We start from the raw sequence: 17,730 nt of genomic DNA on the forward strand, positions 1-17,730 counted from the left end.
AAAAAAAAAAAATTCAAAAAATGGGACTGTTCTTTTTACAACGGTTGTTAAACAAACTCTGCCATTATGAAATGAACATGGTGATTGTTAAGTGAATCCATTTTCTCCAATAAGCATTTTTATTGGCACCAAGAAGTCAGAAACCAACCAAAAATGGTGCAAATCATGGTGATGTGACCGTGGAATGCTGGAAATGGCATAAAGTGAACCCGTTGCCAAGTGCCCAAAATGTGATCAGGTTGTAACTCCAAAAATGTGTTGTAAGTAGTTTACAGGAGGTCCATCTTAACTTTGAACAATAGTTAATAACATGTCGTAAATTGAGGCCTTTCTGTACTTGATCCTCTTTTTCAAGGTAAAAGGCCTTTGATCTGAAGAGTAACTTCCTTGTATTTCATCATGCCTGAAGAACCCCCCCCCCCAATTCCCTCTTCTGCTGAGAAGAGCTGCCTCCTGATGAAAAATCTTCTGCTACCGTGTTTCCCCGAAAGTAAGGCCTAACCCCGAAAATAAGCCCTAGCTTGATTTTTGGGGGTGGGCCTAATATAAGCCCTACCCCCAAAATAAGTCGTAGTTTTGCGGAGAGGCACACACCTAAAAATCAAGCTAGGACGGGGGTGGAGGTGTGGAGCTGCCCCACACATACCACACCCACTTACCTTGCAGCCAGGCCTCTCCTCACTGGTTCACTTCTTCCGTAGCATCTTCTGCATCCAGGCCTGCATTTCTCAGTCACAGGCCTTTCCAGAAGGCCTCTGCAGCTGAGAACCGAATGGTTCACCTGGTTCACCTTTATGCCATTTCCAGCATTCCACGGTCACATCACCATGACTGAATCCATGGCTCACTTCTGCAAGACCTCTGCAGCCGAGAACTGAACTACGGATTGAATCCATAGCTTGGTACTTGGCTGCAGTGGCCTTCCGGAAAGGCTTGACTGCAAAATGTAGGCCAGAATGCAGCTGCAGAATAAAGCTGCTCCTTCGGCCAGAAGTGGACCGCCTAGGTGGGACTGTCGGTGCCAGAGGTGAGCATAAAAGACATCCCCTAAAAATAAGACCTGGTGCCTCTTTTGGAGGCAAAAATTAAAAAAAATAAGACCCGGTCTTATTTTTGGGGAAACACGGTATTCCAGAAAAATATGGCCCAACATTTAAACTTCACTGTTTATTTAACTTATTAAAAACCCATCATGAGTTAAATGTGAAGTAAAACTTCCATACCTCCATTTCAAACTCACCTTATCAACTCTTTCTAAATTGGCACGCAACTGTTTTTGGAGATTATAGAGTGTGGACAAGGAGAGATTATCTAAATCAGAGAATGAGCGCAGGAACTGGGGGTCCTGGCCAGTATGGATCTGCTCGATTTCTTCCTGGAGTTTCTTGACTTGCAGTTCCAAGTTCTCTCTCTGCTCCCGGGCAAGCTCACATTCTAGGGTTGCTGTACTAGCACGATCATTAGCTTCCTCTGCTTCTTTTTTCCATGCATCACAGGCCTGTGCATCCAAAGTAAAATAATATTAGTAGCTTCTCTTAATCATTTCATATGAGAAAAAAAATAGGTATTTCTAGCCAACTGTACTTTGGGGACAGAATTCTGTCACATCCTATGCCTATCCTTTCTGAAATATCCTTTCAAATACCTTGTATGCAGATCAATTTTCCTATCTGTACAAATTCCTGCCAAGCAAACCCATTCAAACGTGAACATTATCAGATAAATGCAGGGCATGTTTCTAAGAAAGTCTGCGGAGCACATTTAAGTCTGCTTTTTGTCTTACAAGTGTAGACACATCAATTGGTTTAGAGCTTGGCCAGCACTTCAAACCACTTTTAGAGTAAGTACTCCATTTGCGTCTGCTCATTGGGGGGATAGTAATTGCTCAGAGGTGATTGGCACACTTTTGTGGACATGCACCTTCTCAGTCGGTGAACCAAAAGGGACACCAAGATTATCTAAGAGAACCACCTAAACTTTAATGTAACTTTTATGCTGAACAGAAAAGAACAGCAGCAGTCAGGCAGCAATTTCTCCAGCCAGTCCAGGGATCAATCTGGTAAGAAGAATCCATGTGATTCTTCCCCAACATAGCAAGAATCAAGGAGTACTTTCACAGTATGTCACCTGACCTCAGAGAAAGTGTAATCTCATTCAGTTTCAAGAAAGATCTTTTTCTGAATCTATGTAATGTTCAAGTGTTACCCCTTATTTGGGTAACACAAAACAATAAAATAAAGGCACTTGTTCAAAATTGCAGTTGATTACTTCCAGCAGTTAGGTTGTGTCTACGGGTAGTTCTCAATTTATGACTGCCATTGGGGCCAGAAATTTGATCACTATGTGGGTCGTTAAGCAAGTCATCACATGGCCAGACCATTGTCACTGTGCATTAAGCAAATCACCTGATCACTAAGTGAATCATGCTGTTCTTAAATGAATCTGGCTTCCCCCACTGATTTGGTTGTCAGAAGCTGGCTGAGAAGGTCACAAATCACTATTTTGAGACCACAGGATGTTGCAACAGTCATAAACGTCATTCAGTTACCAAGTGCCCAAATTCTGATTATGTGATAGTAGTGGTGGTGTGGTAGTAGTAATTTTGAGGTTGGGTCATAAGTCACTTTTTTCAGGGCCATCGTAACTCTGAACCATCATTAAACAAATGGTTGTAAGTTAAGGACTACCTGTATGTCTTTATATCTATATCTCACTTAAAGAACTGGTCAGACTTCTGTGATGCTAAATTAAGACCACCTTACAACACCTTCTGGATATAATCTAACAACAGGATATGACTTTGAGGATGCAACTCCACTACGCTGCAACTATGGTTGACAATTCCAAGAGAACCAATGGTGCTGTACTCTCTGCATCCAGCTCCCAGAAAGGTTATCTACCAAAATTGGCAAAGCAGCCTTAGTTTCATCGCCTATCTCAGTGGTGGCGAACCTATGGCACCACACGTGCTGTTGCCCCAGCCTCGCCTCCCCCCTTGACCCCTCCTCTCCAGCAGCCCCCCTGAAGGAGAGTCACCCCTGAGCGTGGCCCACGCGGAGCAGCTCAGCCAAGGACATGGCAGCCAGGCAGCGTAGACAAGACTCTGCCCTCATACCCCATCGTGCACAGTTGATGCTGCAGGGCGCGGGCAGAGGGCGTGACCGCCATAGCGCTGCTGGGCTGCCTGGGCAATCTGCGGCGGGCCCTGGAGGTGAGTGGCCCTGCGGGCAGGTGGGGTGGGGGATGGGGCGGGGCAGGGGGTGGAGCAGGGGTGGGGCCAGTTTTTGGGCACTCGGTCTCTAAAAGGTTCGCCATCACTGGCCTATCTAAAAGCCAAATAGTTCAAATAATCAATATTAGCTGATGTTTCTAGAGGAATTTCCACCTCATACCCTCTTATTCCCCTAGGTCAAGAATAGTAATATCACTCGCTGCATCAGTGAGATGGGCAGCATAAGAATTTAACAAATAAATAAAATAAATAGTATATTGGAGACCGTGAAGGAAAAGAGAGTATCATTTTAGAGATGAAGCACAAGTTAAGCTGCATGAAACCTTTAGGCAGATGAATCCAAATTCAAATTAGAAAAGCTAAGACTCATAGAGCAGGGTCCCCAACCCGCAGCCCACTACCGGGCTTTGAGTCATTCAGAACTGGGTTGCAGAAGTGGCGGGCAAGCATGCATGCACATCCCCACTTGCGCAAGCAGCAGGCAAGTGTGTGCATGCATGCTCCATTTACGGAACCATCCCCTCCCCCCCCATCAGTCCGCAAAGCCGGAAAGATTGGGGAACTCTGTCATAGAGGAACTCAAGAATGTTTGTGCTGAGCATCACAACTTGAAATCTACTCCTCTGCACACCTAAGATATCCATCTTTTTCTTTGTCCATTAGTAAAAAGATCTGTGGCGAGTTTACATTACAAAATCAATTAGGCCAGCTGAGCTTCTGTCTACTTTCTTAGATCCCAAATTACTCATTACTCTAGGGTTGCCATCAATGCTTTAGGAAACCAACCAACCAACCACACACACACATGCATACACCCTGCCAACCACACTACCTGTTTGGCTTGTTTCCAAGAATCTTCCCACTGTTTTATCGTGCTGTTAGCTTCGTCTAATTCTTGCCGCAACCTGGCCAGCTCAGCAGCACCTGGACCTGACAGAAATGCAGGTGAAGTACTGGGTGAAAAACTTCCTGAAGCAAAATGCTCCCATATGCTGCTGTTCATTCCATTTAAACCTGTTTCATGTGGAGATAAGAAAAACATGTTATTTCACATTTCTTTTTCTCGTCCCAAACTATTTTTTTGACAACTAGAATAGAATGCTGCCATTTTTTTTTACTGGGCAATACTGCATTTGAAAACCGTTTGGAGGGATATGCATGTATTTGCACTGTCAGTCTGCCCCTTCAGCTTTAGCAAAAAAGAATGGCAGCTGACAATCTTGTGCAAACGATGCCCAGAAGCAGTTTTGTAGTACACTTAATCCACAAATGCAGTATAGATAGATACAGGATGCATTACCTAGTGCAGATTCACACAGAGCACATGAGGAACGAATATACCATAAACTCTCGGTAAAGGCTTAGGCTTCAGGGAACAGCAATCAGCGCACAGATGCTTAAGAACAAAATGAAACAGTCACCCATTATTTCATACTTTGTTAATATCTTTAGGACGACATTTGATGCCATATTAAGATAGATATCTTTAGAATTCTGGCATGATCTGCTGTCTTTTACCTGGCCACTCCTGATTGGCTACTCTTGCTAGTAGGAACAGTTAAAGAAATCACTGAGATCCATCCATTAAATGCCAATTGAAAATTCTGACTTGTTTAGCTGTAAAGAAGCCAGAATCATAACATATAACAAACTATGGTTGATATGTCTTATTAGGAAAGAAATAAAGACACCTCAGATCACACATTAAGGAAATGAGAGATGGAAGAATCTGAGTTTGTTTAGCTGCTCCTAAGGGCAGAAGCCAAGTTAAAGTACGAAGCATCAGCATACAGCTAGTTCATGATGCAACCAGAAGTCTAAAAATTTGGATCTGAATATGTGTTGGCACTTATTCAAATTTTCTCTACCCATTTAATTTTGAAAATACACTCGACACACTCTTCTTAGTATTACATCCTCTATATCACAGTATCTTCCTTTTTAGTTCAAATACACAATTGCTAATAGACCAAAGTTCCCTCTGGACATTTCATGGAAAAATTATAATAGAGTATATTAAACTATAGTACTGTTATTTCTGTTGTGTTGTTATTCAGCATCAGTTAATTTAAAATAATGTAGAGAGTGCCCTGAACTAATCTGAGAAATCTTTTTATCACAACAGACCAATGTGTCTTTAGATAAGGCACTGGAATGAGGCACAGAATCTGCTATTAAGGGGAAAAGATATACCACCCACTATATTTTATAGTATTTAAAGTGTGACTGTAAAAATCCATTATCACACAGAGATACTTCTGAGAGAGCAAGGACTGGCTAATTTGCTCTGCTGAGAGACATTGGTTTGTTGTTGAAAATGATATAAAGTAGGCTTCTGGATCTATTCCATTTAAGTTACAGCATACAACCATTCTGTATCTGGTGGAGATACAGATACAGGGGAAAAATTATTTGATCCCCTGTTGATTTTGTACGCTTGCCCACTGACAAAGAAATGATCAGTCTATAATTTTAATGGTACATTTATTTTAACAGTGAGAGACACAATAACAACAAAAAAATCCAGAAAAAAACATTTCAAAAAAGTTATAAATTGATTTGCATTTTAATAAGTGAAATAAGTATTTGATCCCCTATCAATCAAGTCAGATTTTTGGCTCCCAGGTGTCTTTTATACAGATAACTCCCTCTTAAAGGGAGTGCTCTAATCTCAGCTTGTTACCTGTATAAAAGACACCTGTCCATCAGTCAGATCCCATGGCCAAAACCAAAGAGCTGTCCAAGGATGTCAGGGACAAGATTGTAGACCTACACAAGGCTGGAACGGGCTACAAGACTATTGCCAAGCAGCTTGGTGAGAAGGTGACAACAGTTGGTGCAATTATTCGCAAATGGAAGAAACACAAAATAACTGTCGATCTTCCTCAGTCTGGGACTCCATGCAAGATCTCACCTCGTGGAGTTTCAATGATCATGTGAATGGTGAGGAATCAGCCCAGAACTACACGGGAGGATCTTGTCAATGATTTCAAGACAGCTGGGACCATAATCGAGAAAACAATTGGTAACACATTACGCCATGAAAGACTGAAATCCTGCAGCATCCACAAGGTTCCCCTGCTCAAGAAAGCACATGTATAGGCCTGGCTGAAGTTTGCCAATGAACATCTGAATGATTCAGAGGAGAACTGGGTGAAAGTGTTCTGGTCAGGTGAGACCAAAATCGAGCTCTTTGGCATCAACTCGTGTTTGGAGGAGGAGGAATGCTGCCTATGACCCCAAGAACACCATCCCCACCGTCAAACATGGAGGTAGAAACATTATGCTTTGGGGGTGTTTTTTCTGCTAAGGGGACAGGACAACTTCACTGCATCAAAGGGACGATGGATGGGGTCATGTACTTGTCAAATCCTGGGCGAGAACCTCCTTCCCTCAGCCAGGGCATTGAAAATGGGTCATGGATGGGTATTCCAGCATGGCAATGACCCAAAGCACATGGCCAAGGCAACAAAGGAGTGGCTCAAGAAGAAGCACATTAAGGTCCTGGAATGGCCTAGCCCAGGGGTAGGCAACCTTGGCTCTTTTATGACTCGTGGACTTCAACTCCCAGAATTCCTGAGCCAGCCATGCTGAGGGGAAGGGGAGAGGTTTCCAAGCTGAGCCATGCTGGCTCAGGAATTCTGGGAGTTGAAGTCCACGAGTCATGAGTGGGCCATAGTTCCCCCATGCTGGCTCAAGAATTCTGGGAGTTGAAGTCCACCAGTCATAAAAGGGCCAAGTTTGAAGACCCCTGGTTTAAATATTTAAATATTTTTCCTCACGGTCATGTAATCAAAATTCAGGCATTTGGGCAGGAGTAGGCAACCTTGGCTCTTTTATGACTCGTGGACTTCAACTCCCAGAATTACTCAGCCAGCCATGCTGAGGGGAAAGGGAGAGGTTTCCAAGCTGAGCCGTGCTGGCTCAGGAATTCTGGGAGTTGAAGTCCACGAGTCATAAAAGAGCCAAGGTTGCCTATCCCTGGCTTAGCCAGTCGCCAGACCTTTATCCCATAGAAAATCGGTGGAGGGAGCTGAAGATTCGAGTTGCCAAACGTCAGCCTCAAAACCTTAATGACTTGGAGAGGATCTGCAAAGAGGAGTGGGACAAAATCTCTCCTGAGATGTGTGCAAACCTGGTGGCCAACTACAAGAAACATCTGACCTCTGTGATTGCCAACAAGGGTTTTGCCACCAAGTACTAAGTCATGTTTTGTGAAGGGGTCAAATACTTATTTCACTCATTACAATGCAAATCAATTTATAACTTTTTTGAAATGAGTTTTTCTGGATTTTTTTGTTGTTATTCTGCCTCTCACTGTTAAAATAAACCTACCATTAAAATTATAGACTGATCATTTCTTTGTCAGTGGGCAAACGTACAAAATCAGCAGGGGCTCAAATAATTTTTTCCCTCACTGTAAACTATTTCTCTTCTGCTTTCTGCCAGAGATCATGCAGAAAAATGAAAGGCCATGAGTGAAGTATTTAGCTTTAGAAAATAAGGGTGATCCAGCAAGTATGCAGAACGGAGACTCCTTCCTCTAATAAGGAAGAATCTATTTCTTACCAAACATTTGCTCAGATAAGGAAAGATGCTGTAAATCAAATGAGTTTTTGTAGGTATCTCTCTGCTCTAGGCATCATATGAAAATGTTTTTTTTTCCACACAGAATTTAAATTATAGTTTACTTTCAATTTAAGGCTGCTGTTCAGCAGCAACGCTTAAGCTGCACTATAAAAAGCATGGCTATAGTTTTGAAATAAATTGACCACAACAGAATTGCCAAATCCAAGGCACACAACATTGCAGAACCCAAGAACCCAAAGCATAAAGAAATATGCTTATAACGAAATTTACTTCTTAAAAATTCTACATATTTTAGGACATTCATCATGTTGATTTGCTATCATGTTACTGCTGACACTGTTTTTGTAAGCATGAAAGCTGTTTATGATTTGGCTGGAACAAAAATTCTAGAGCAAAATTACTCATTGAAGATAATCTTTTCCTCTGTCCATTAGCTTTATGCAGCCCCATTCATGAGATGCCTTTTACAGTGCAATCCTTACATGTCAGTTTAGAAATCGGTTCCATTTTAATTAAATTAGGACCTACCAGATAACATAAACTACATTACCCAGAAGGCCATCCCTTAAGGAGACAGTTCTTAATTCCTAAGCTAGCTATATACTCTGAACAGATAGCTATATACTCTGACCAGCACAGTGTATACAACTGCAATAAGAATAGCTCATATGCTCATTGCTGGAGATGCCTGCATATATGCAATAACGAATGATACAAACTGAACACAGATATATGATATATATGTGCACCTCTTTCAGGAAAAAGAGTTTTTCTGAACTGGGTATAATGACCCTATAGCAAAATCAATGCAGTTGCATTACTGTATAAATCCCTGGGAAATGAATGTTTGAGTATTGATTTCAGAGTAATATATTTGTTTAGGACCTTCAATCATATCCTAAACTTTCTGTTCTTTCTTGAACAATGGGGTGCATCTGTCTTTTCTGCAGTCATCTCTTATAATCTGCCTGATCTGCCATCCCTAGTTACTAAAGTGTGTAAATTGTACAGTGCTGAAAATCAAAAGTGTTGCAATATATGGAGCATGAGTTTGTTCAAAGTAAATGATTACAAATGGGACAGACATGTATGACTGAACATGTGAAAACATATGACAGATTTTAAGGTCTCTTCACCCCACCCCCGAAACAACATTCCCGCCTTATTCCTTTATCAATTCTGAATTTTTAATCAATTCTTAATCTTTAATTCATATATTTTACCTACTGTGGAATAAAAATCGGTTATGTAGAGGACATTAGGTAAATATTGGTTTGTGGATATAAAACATTAAACTAATTTAGTAAACTGAAACCAATAAGCTATCCACAACTCCCTTGCTGATTTCAATGAACGTGTTCACAGAATGACCACATCTGACTCTGATTGGTTAAATAGGATTAAAAAGATATAGTTCCTATCAAATCAAACTCAGTTCCTGGTGATTATATGGATATGTCTGTGTTGTCTCCTTGGTAACATAAAGAACTGGTTTGCTATTGTTTTCTTCTGGGATGTTTCTTCAATTTCTCAGTCTAACATACATAGTATATATAATGTAATAGAAGCAGCACATCGCACATCGCTCAAATTTGCAAAGCACGCTACAGTTATTAGTACTTCCTTCATTAAACACAAAACGTGTCCCAAGGCCTCATTTTAATGCCAGAGTTCAATGTTAGAACATCTGATCAAATAATGAATGCTTCCATGCATACTTATGTAAGATAAACACAAAAATAATACAGATGCTGCTTTAAAATTGACATATAAAGAGAAATATTTTGTTCAGGTGCTGTCAGAATATTTGTTTATAGGAATCATATTTGTAAATGAAAGTAATGTAGGTATCACAAGTTTGTTCTGAGTGAATTAAAAGCTGATAGCTAATGACATTTCATATTTGTACAGTTTTATTTATAAATTATTAATATACATATCAGTAAGCAATTTCACCCTGTTTGGGACTCATTCAATGTATATTGCCACAGATCTTCCTATGGAGTTCAAACATTCAGTCAAGAATTGAAGTATGGAATTCAGGGGAATTGAACTGCTGTTCACATACTTACTGGACTTTTACATTCAGTCTGTGGAATGGGTCTACTTGCATATTTGAAATTTACTTTGTTGCAATCTGAAGTCACCTATCCAAGCTAAATCAGGTGTGAGTTCAAAGGCTCACTCTTTCCTCTGAAATCCATGCCCAATTAGTAATTATCCTTTATTATTAGTCTTCTACAGTACAGGCCATACTTGACTTTCGACCACAATTGGGACCAGAATTTCTGTTGCTAAGCGAGGTGGTTGTTAAGTGAGTCATGCCCAACTTTATGACCTTTTTGGCACGAGTGTTAAGTGAATTACAGCAGTGGTTATGAGAATCATGCCATTGTTAAGTGAATCCAGTTTCCCGCCCTGACTTTGCTTATTAGAAGCCAGCTGGGAAGATTGCAAATGGCAATCACACGACCCTGGGACAATGCAGTCATCACAGAACAGGTCAGTTGCCAATTGTCTACATTTTGATTATGTGACGGTAGGAGATGCTGCAATAGTTGTAAGTATGAGGACTGCTTGTAAGTCACTTTTTTTTTTTCAATTCCACTGTAACTTTGAACGTAGGCTAAACGAATTGTTGTAAGTCGAGGATTACCTGTACTAAATTTATTTGATTCATTCTTCGTCTGCAACAAAGTCCTGTTCAAAAAAGTCAAATCCTTATAACTGACCTTAGATCTAATGAATCTTTTCTGATTTTACAGAGACTGGGCAAATACATTATGTTAGATGGCAACAAAAATGTGAACATTCAAATGAAAGTTAATTTTAAAAAAAAAAGGAAAATACTTACATGGCATAGACAGTGAACATGTTAACAGATATACTCTCATGCTTACATTGGGCATTTACCTAATGATCCATGAGAAGCTGATGTCCCCAGGAAAGTATTTTCTGATTGGCTTAAGTGTCCCTGGGACTGATGGAGGAAATGCGATGATAAGCTGACCGGTGGAGAAGGAGAGGCAGAGTGAAAGGAGGCAGAACTTCCAAGGGACCCAGGGATATTTACAGGAGCAGAACTTTGCAGCAAACTCCCACCTGGACAAAGAACACACAGAAAGTATGGGAATGTAGAAGCCATGAATTATGAGTGGAAGCACAGCACAGGAATTTGAACAGCAGGTGTTTGCTTCACTCTCTGCACCAGTAAAAGGATGGGTGAATCCAGAATATTCCTCTAATCTATATCTTTCTACACCTTCGGAGCTGGTATTATAAGAATTGTCCCTAGGGCCAAGGAAGGTTAAAAAGTAAACTATTGAATGTTAGCTGCAAAACACTGGGAGCCAGGGTTAGGATTAGAGTTAAGAATCCGAAATTCTCCAGTATGCAAAAGACAGTTTACAATCTACATAAGAGATAGTTAGATAGCTGATTTTCAATTCTTGTAGCTCCATAATGACACTATTTATATACATGTTTAAATTAATTTTCTACTATCCCCATTATTTGTTAGTGCAAGAAACTACATTTCTACGACAACTATAGTATCTAGTAATGATTATCATGATTATATATAATAATTAGAGTATAATTATGATTTATGCTTTTTTTCAGAAGATATGTGTTCACCAAATCAGATAGATTAAGAAGTACATTTTTCAAGGACAGTCATTTGAATTAAATGGCATCTCCACTTTTTATAGACTGTGCCAAAGATATTCTTGCAAGCTGAACCTCCCATTCCACAGTAAGGGGATAAAAGTTTGTTAAGAGACAGCAAATGGGACAGAGTTCTGTATTCAGGCACTGTGCCAAAGGGAAAAAAATGGAGCTTAATTTCTACATGCAGAAACACACTCATAAGATGTTCTAGCAGAAGAGATCAGTAAACTGGTGGCACAGCAATTATTTATGCTTCATCTACAGGAAAGGGAGCAGAGTAAATCACCTTCCCATTTGTCTAGAGGACTCCCAGTTGCATGGCACAGAAAAGACATCAACCTCACTAGTCCATGAAAGTTGTTAGTGTTGCAAGAATACTTTTTTCTCAATTTTAATAATGCTTGAGAACACATAGCACTGCCTGTGAAAGCTTCAAATTAAAGGGTCTCCTAGGTGGCACAGAACTTCCCATCCTTCTTTTACCCTAAAAGTTGCAACAGTAGATCAACCAACATGTTCTTCTGGCTATGGTATACTGAGTTGGCTTGCATGACGACGAAGTTTTCTGATAATCTGAAAAACCAATTTCTCATTCATATATACGAGACTAAAGAAGATGCTGCTTATGGGAACAAGGCCTAACTGTAAAGGAAAAACAGCACTGGGCCACATTCTCCATATTTATTTCCAAACTGATCTTAGCCCAAACCAATATGGCCATAGCATTTCTGCCAAATGGTTTTTTTTATGTTGAATACTATCTCCTCAAAGTAGAACCGATTTTTGAGAAAGCAGACCTGAAAATATGCTGGGTAGGCTAATTCTAATTTGCACAGCTACTCAAATCAGAAGCAACAACACTAAAAAAAGGATATGCTGAAATAAAACTATGTGTTGATGAAAGACAGTTGCAAACTGTTTTGCAATAGAAAAACATCTGATACCAAGGTGGTTTAAGCTAATGGGATGTGCCTTGAAAAAAAAGTGTAGTGGCAGCAGTGAGCAAGGCACTTACCAATTTGCACACAGTTTCAGTTCACAAAAAGAAAAGTTTTGTCAATTACTAACGGGATATGTACACTTAGAATATAGCAAGGTTGCATAGACTATATTCACTTGAAAACAAGACATGGGGCAAAAAAAAAAAAGAAGACACTGGTTTGAAATGACCACATACAAGGGATGAGATACACAAGCGGTAGTTTGTCAATGTGTGGCGACATGCCTTGCCATGATCCTGTGACAGCAGAACAGTGATACCAATCCAATTTGTTTCCTATTATTTAAACCGATTCCCCCCCCGCTTCCATGATAGTCTTGTGTCAGAATTTTGTGAACATGTTTAGTGTGCCACTGTTAAGATATTGTAAAGCAAAATAAGCCATGCCTATCTTGTAAACATAATTGGGACATCAGAAACCAGTGAAAGATATTTCCAATTTGCTAACCAATGAGGGTCCTTTGGCTCTAAGGTCTCCCATTGGCTGTTAACCAATATGTCATGTAAGGGCTGGTTCTGAGAGCTTGCTAGGCTGCTTCAGCCAGCTGATGGGACAAACCCTGCTTGGCAGAAGATCAAAGAAAGCTCTGTTGCTTTCATGTACCTATCATGATGCCACTCGTGTGGGGCACCGAGCTGCTGTCAAATGTCTTCTCCAGGGCAGCCACTCCGAATTCGTTCAGGTCCAGGTCATCCAAGGCAGACTCTGCCAGACAGAGGCACCAATTATATATTACAAAAAGGACCAACAACTTCAAGGGAAAGGGAAGTCCAAAGAGTTCACAAAGAGATGTCACTGCTCTGGACTGGAGAATCTACAATGCAAGGCTGCCAATAGTTGTTTAAATGAATCAGCTTTCAATATTGTTTCCTGTGGCCTGATCTGAATCCTAGGTCTTTTCAGCATCAGGCTGATCCCATAGATTGACACTGGAAATAACAGCAATGCAAAACAGATCTCCCTGCACACCTGCTGTACAGCTTGACCTTGGGTAGAAGTACATCCAGGGTTGGCTTTAATAACAGGTGCCCGTCCCAAGTCACCTGGCAACCTAGGTGTCCATGATGCATAGTGATTGGAATTCACTATTGCTATAGTTAGGAATTCCACTGTGGAGAGCAACTTGGATTGCAATTAATGACAGAGGAGATGACAATAGGAATGAGGTGCAAGTATGACAGTGCAAAGAAGGGAAGTGTGTATGGCAGTAATATAAGAGGTTGTGTGTGGGGGAGGGAAGGGGAAAATGAATGAGCATATCCTATGAAACAGGCTATAGCCAGCAGTGGCCCAATAATGAGCCAGCCATGTAGCACGGACACTGCCAGTTGGGGATGAGATGGAGCAAACCTGCACAGGATCATCCCTGGGGGTATTCCTAGCCAATGTATTATGTCTTTTGTCAAATGGTGTCTCATAAAGCATCGCATGGGGTTGTGCTCTATTCGTGACATTCTTGTGGTTTCAGAAAGGTAAGACTATAATATAAATAATAAACAATTTTAGATGCTGAAAATGGATGTTCCCCTCCCCCTCCTGCATAGTTTATCTTCAGTTTTGAAGTACTGCCTAGAACAGTGGTGGCGAACCTATGGCACGCGTGCCAGAGGCGGCACTCAGAGCCCTCTCTGTGGGCACGCGCGCAGTTGCCCCAGCAGAATTCGCCAGAGTAGCGAGCACGTGGTATTTGGAAGTGACGGCAGGAAGTGAGCGAGCAAGGGGTGTTGGCCCCCAGGGTTGCCCCGGAGATGGCAAGGGACTGGCCCCCACTGCCCTGGCCCCGGCCACGCTCACCCAGTCTGCCGTGACCACTGCAGCCACACCCACCCAGTGGGCCACGCCCCCCCACCCCCCTTAAGGGCACCACAATACTGATGCAGCCCTGGCACTTTGCGATAAATAAGTGGGTTTTGGGTTGCAGTTTGGGCACTCGGTCTCTAAAAGGTTCGCCATCACTGGCCTAGAAGGTTACTTCTTGAGCATTTAGAAAGCAATAAAAGAATTTCAGATTTCCTCAGCAATTTCCTATTAGAAAATGTTAAGAAAGTACCCATCTAGAATTAAGAAACATATCCCCCCCCAACAGATCCTTCATAAGTGTTTTAATTTAGTGGCAAGAGTTGTCTCTTTTATTTGTATCATTCCAGGCCTGTAACAGAACATCAACAGTTAATAAAAATGGTAACAGATTACCTGGAAAATAAGAGACGTGTATCAAACAATGCTAAATATCAATATTAATAATAATAATAATAGTCAATTGCAAAAGGCTTTACTCGGAAAAGCATACATCCTGTGATGATATCTTTAATATTATAAAATAATATTCGCCTCTCCCAGGTCCTTGGGAAGGACTCAATGGACAAAAATGCCAAATCCACTTAAAAAATCTGGTTGACTGTGCAATCAACCATAAAAATGACAATAATACATTAAAAAAGAGAGAAATGACCATCCTTGCACAATGCACACTCTTATTCTTCTTGGAAAGTCTTAGAAATTTAAATATGGTAACATATGAACCCTTAAACAGAAATGTAAATAAAATCTTTTAAAAATCTGCATTTGAAATGTTTTGTTATTGCTATCGTGAATGGAAATGTTCATCTTGTTAATATTTATAAAATAGCTGCTCAGTAACAGATTATGCATGCCACATGACTGAATTTTTAGTGGATTGGCCCACACAATGGTACACTGAGCCAATTTGGTGACTTATGAGTTTAGAAAATATAGGATAAGATGAAGAACATCAAACAAGATCTACACACACATATAAACAGAAATTTAGGAGCAATCATGACCTTTCATTGACTATCCTGCCACATTGTCTGCTCTAGCAAAAACAGCAGAGCCATGTCACAATCCAATAAGTTTATTGTTGTATAAAAACTTATACCACAATAAATTTATTAGCCTTTAAGAAGATAAAGGACTCCTTGTGGTTTTTGCCATATTTTTACAGAATTCAGCTATGGGAGCTATTATGTAAGATTGTTCTATAATTTAATTTATGAAATATGAAAGAGTTCATATTAAATGCAAGTCATCAGCCAAGTCACAAAGCAATAAAGCATAATTTCTACTGTAAGTTCTCTAAATAAAACAACCAAAGGCTTCCCACCCATAATGGATATTCTTCTTCTGGATTCCCTGCACCATCAATGTGCATAGGCAGTATTACCTATCACGGACTCCACAGTGTCACTAGTTGGGTAGAAAGGAAGGGCATTGGCATTCATGCCTGGTACACTGCTGGTGCCTGCTGGGCTTGGTGGTGTTGCTGCCAAACTAGAAGTAATGCTAGAGGAGATGCTAGATGTCAATGGGCTGCCAACTGGAAGAATCCCTAATATATCCTGAAAGAGGAAAATACATTCATGTATTGATGTATTGAAAATACACTCATGTATTCCTATGATGCAACAGAATATTCAGAGAGAAGTAATGATATATTGTCATAAATAAGTTATTTCTTCCTAACATTTATATCTCACCCTTCAATTCTAAGGTACACTCAGGGCAGCTGATTGGTTCTTAGCATTTAATACAACACAATACAACACAACACAATAAAGACTGTTTGGGACTCTTTTAGAACAGAATAGCAGAGTTGGAAGGGACCTTGGAGGTCTTCTAGTCCAATCTCCTGCTCAAGCAGGAAACCATGTAACATTTCAAATGGCTGTCCAATCTTTTGTTAAAAACCTTTAGTGTCGGAGCCCTCACAATTTCTGGAGGCAAGTCGTTCCATTGATTAATTGTTAACAGTTCTTGTATATTGTCAGCTGCATCACATCACCAAGTTATATAATTCTTGATGACTGTGTGTAGTCTTGCCATTTGAATATCAAAGGAGGCTCAAAGTAAAGAAGATTTGTAAACTGCAGTGAACCTTCCTCCAATAATCTATATAGTTCAAGTAGTATTCAAAAGTTCTGACTTTATACTTTTCTATTCACACCAACTTCAATTTTTTTTGTTTTATCTGAAAGAAACCAGACTGATTCTTAAACACTTAGGAAAGTGTCAATACCCTTTCAACCCTCATTAGCTTTCCACATATTCCACCAACTGAAATCTACACGAGACTATATGAACCTCTAGAAACTAAACAGCATCCTCTGGAGTAGCATACCTGCTTGGGTTGTAACAGAGGTTGTTCTTGGGTTCTATGTTCCATGGAATGGGATTTGATTTTTGCCTGCTGCAGTAAGTAGAAGGGGGAAAAAAACCAATAAATACTACAGAAATTATCAACTTCTTCAGATGTTTACAGCACTGCCTCTCTTATTTTGTCGCTTTTGGTAACATCAGGTTCTACAAAGAAAAGGGCTAGAGTGCTTCATGTAAGGCACTCCTGAAACTAGCAATTGAAAGATACTGTACCAACATTTTCTCTTTTCTTTAACATCTATTTTTTTAAAAACTAGAAGAGATGGGATAAATGGTAGGGAAATACAAGGGGATAACAAATTGAAGACAATGTTGTTTGTATACTTTAAAAAGTTTTGTAAAGGAGAAGGAAAATCTGGATATGCTATGCATAAAGATACAAATTACTTTAGAAACAGTATGATTTACTTCAAAGTAAACATTGTTTCCTTTGCATAGGATAATACTACTGTATTATCAATGAAATGGGCTTGAGGTATGGCCATAATTGTTGAAGAAAAAACAGTTAATTTAATTGAAAACAATTAATAGGAACCACTGAGCCATTATTATAACCTGGTGTAGCACTGATAAATATATATCAACAGAAGTAGAAAGAGGATTTGCCTGGAGCAGGCATCTTCAAACTTGGCCCTTTTATGACTTGTGGACTTCAACTCCCAGAATTCCTCGGCCAGGCATGTTGGCTGAGGAATTCTGGGAGTTGAAGTCCACAAGTCATAAAAGGGCCAAGTTTGAAGACCCATGCTATATGCCGTATGCTGCTTTGAATTTTTGACAAAATAATTTAACTGAAATAATTGACACATGCCGGATAGAATAGAATCTATATTTATTTATTTATTTATTTATTTATTTATTTATTTATTTAACATGGATTTATATGCCGCCCTTCTCCCTATAGGACTCAGGGCGGCTTACAGCATATTAAAACACTTAAAACATCATCCCCCCATAAAAACCTGTTAAAAACCAAATATTTTTTTCGCTGTATAATTAGTTAAAATTAAATTAAGAATTGTCCCTGTTTAAAAATTCTCCCTAGGCCAGACCCGCTTGTTG

The 17,730-nt window shown here is 40.1% G+C and overlaps 1 protein-coding gene across 1 annotated transcript in view; it reads right to left on the reverse strand.

Annotated features, from left to right (window-relative positions):
* UNK (unk zinc finger) overlaps positions 1 to 17,730 on the reverse strand; it is a 37,556-nt gene that overhangs the window by 2,457 nt on the left and 17,369 nt on the right. The window contains exons 11-16 of the mRNA XM_015819073.1: positions 16,631 to 16,696; positions 15,677 to 15,851; positions 13,096 to 13,197; positions 10,736 to 10,924; positions 4,065 to 4,246; positions 1,241 to 1,498 (exon numbers count right to left, since the gene is read on the reverse strand). Coding sequence (XP_015674559.1) covers positions 1,241 to 1,498; positions 4,065 to 4,246; positions 10,736 to 10,924; positions 13,096 to 13,197; positions 15,677 to 15,851; positions 16,631 to 16,696 — 972 coding nt within the window. The remainder of the gene's footprint in view (positions 1 to 1,240; positions 1,499 to 4,064; positions 4,247 to 10,735; positions 10,925 to 13,095; positions 13,198 to 15,676; positions 15,852 to 16,630; positions 16,697 to 17,730) is intronic.

The sequence above is a fragment of the Protobothrops mucrosquamatus genome, unplaced genomic scaffold, assembly GCF_001527695.2.
Source record: "Protobothrops mucrosquamatus isolate PMUCROS unplaced genomic scaffold, P.Mucros_1.0 scaffold_146, whole genome shotgun sequence".
In the NCBI taxonomy this organism is placed as follows: Eukaryota; Metazoa; Chordata; class Lepidosauria; order Squamata; family Viperidae; genus Protobothrops; species Protobothrops mucrosquamatus.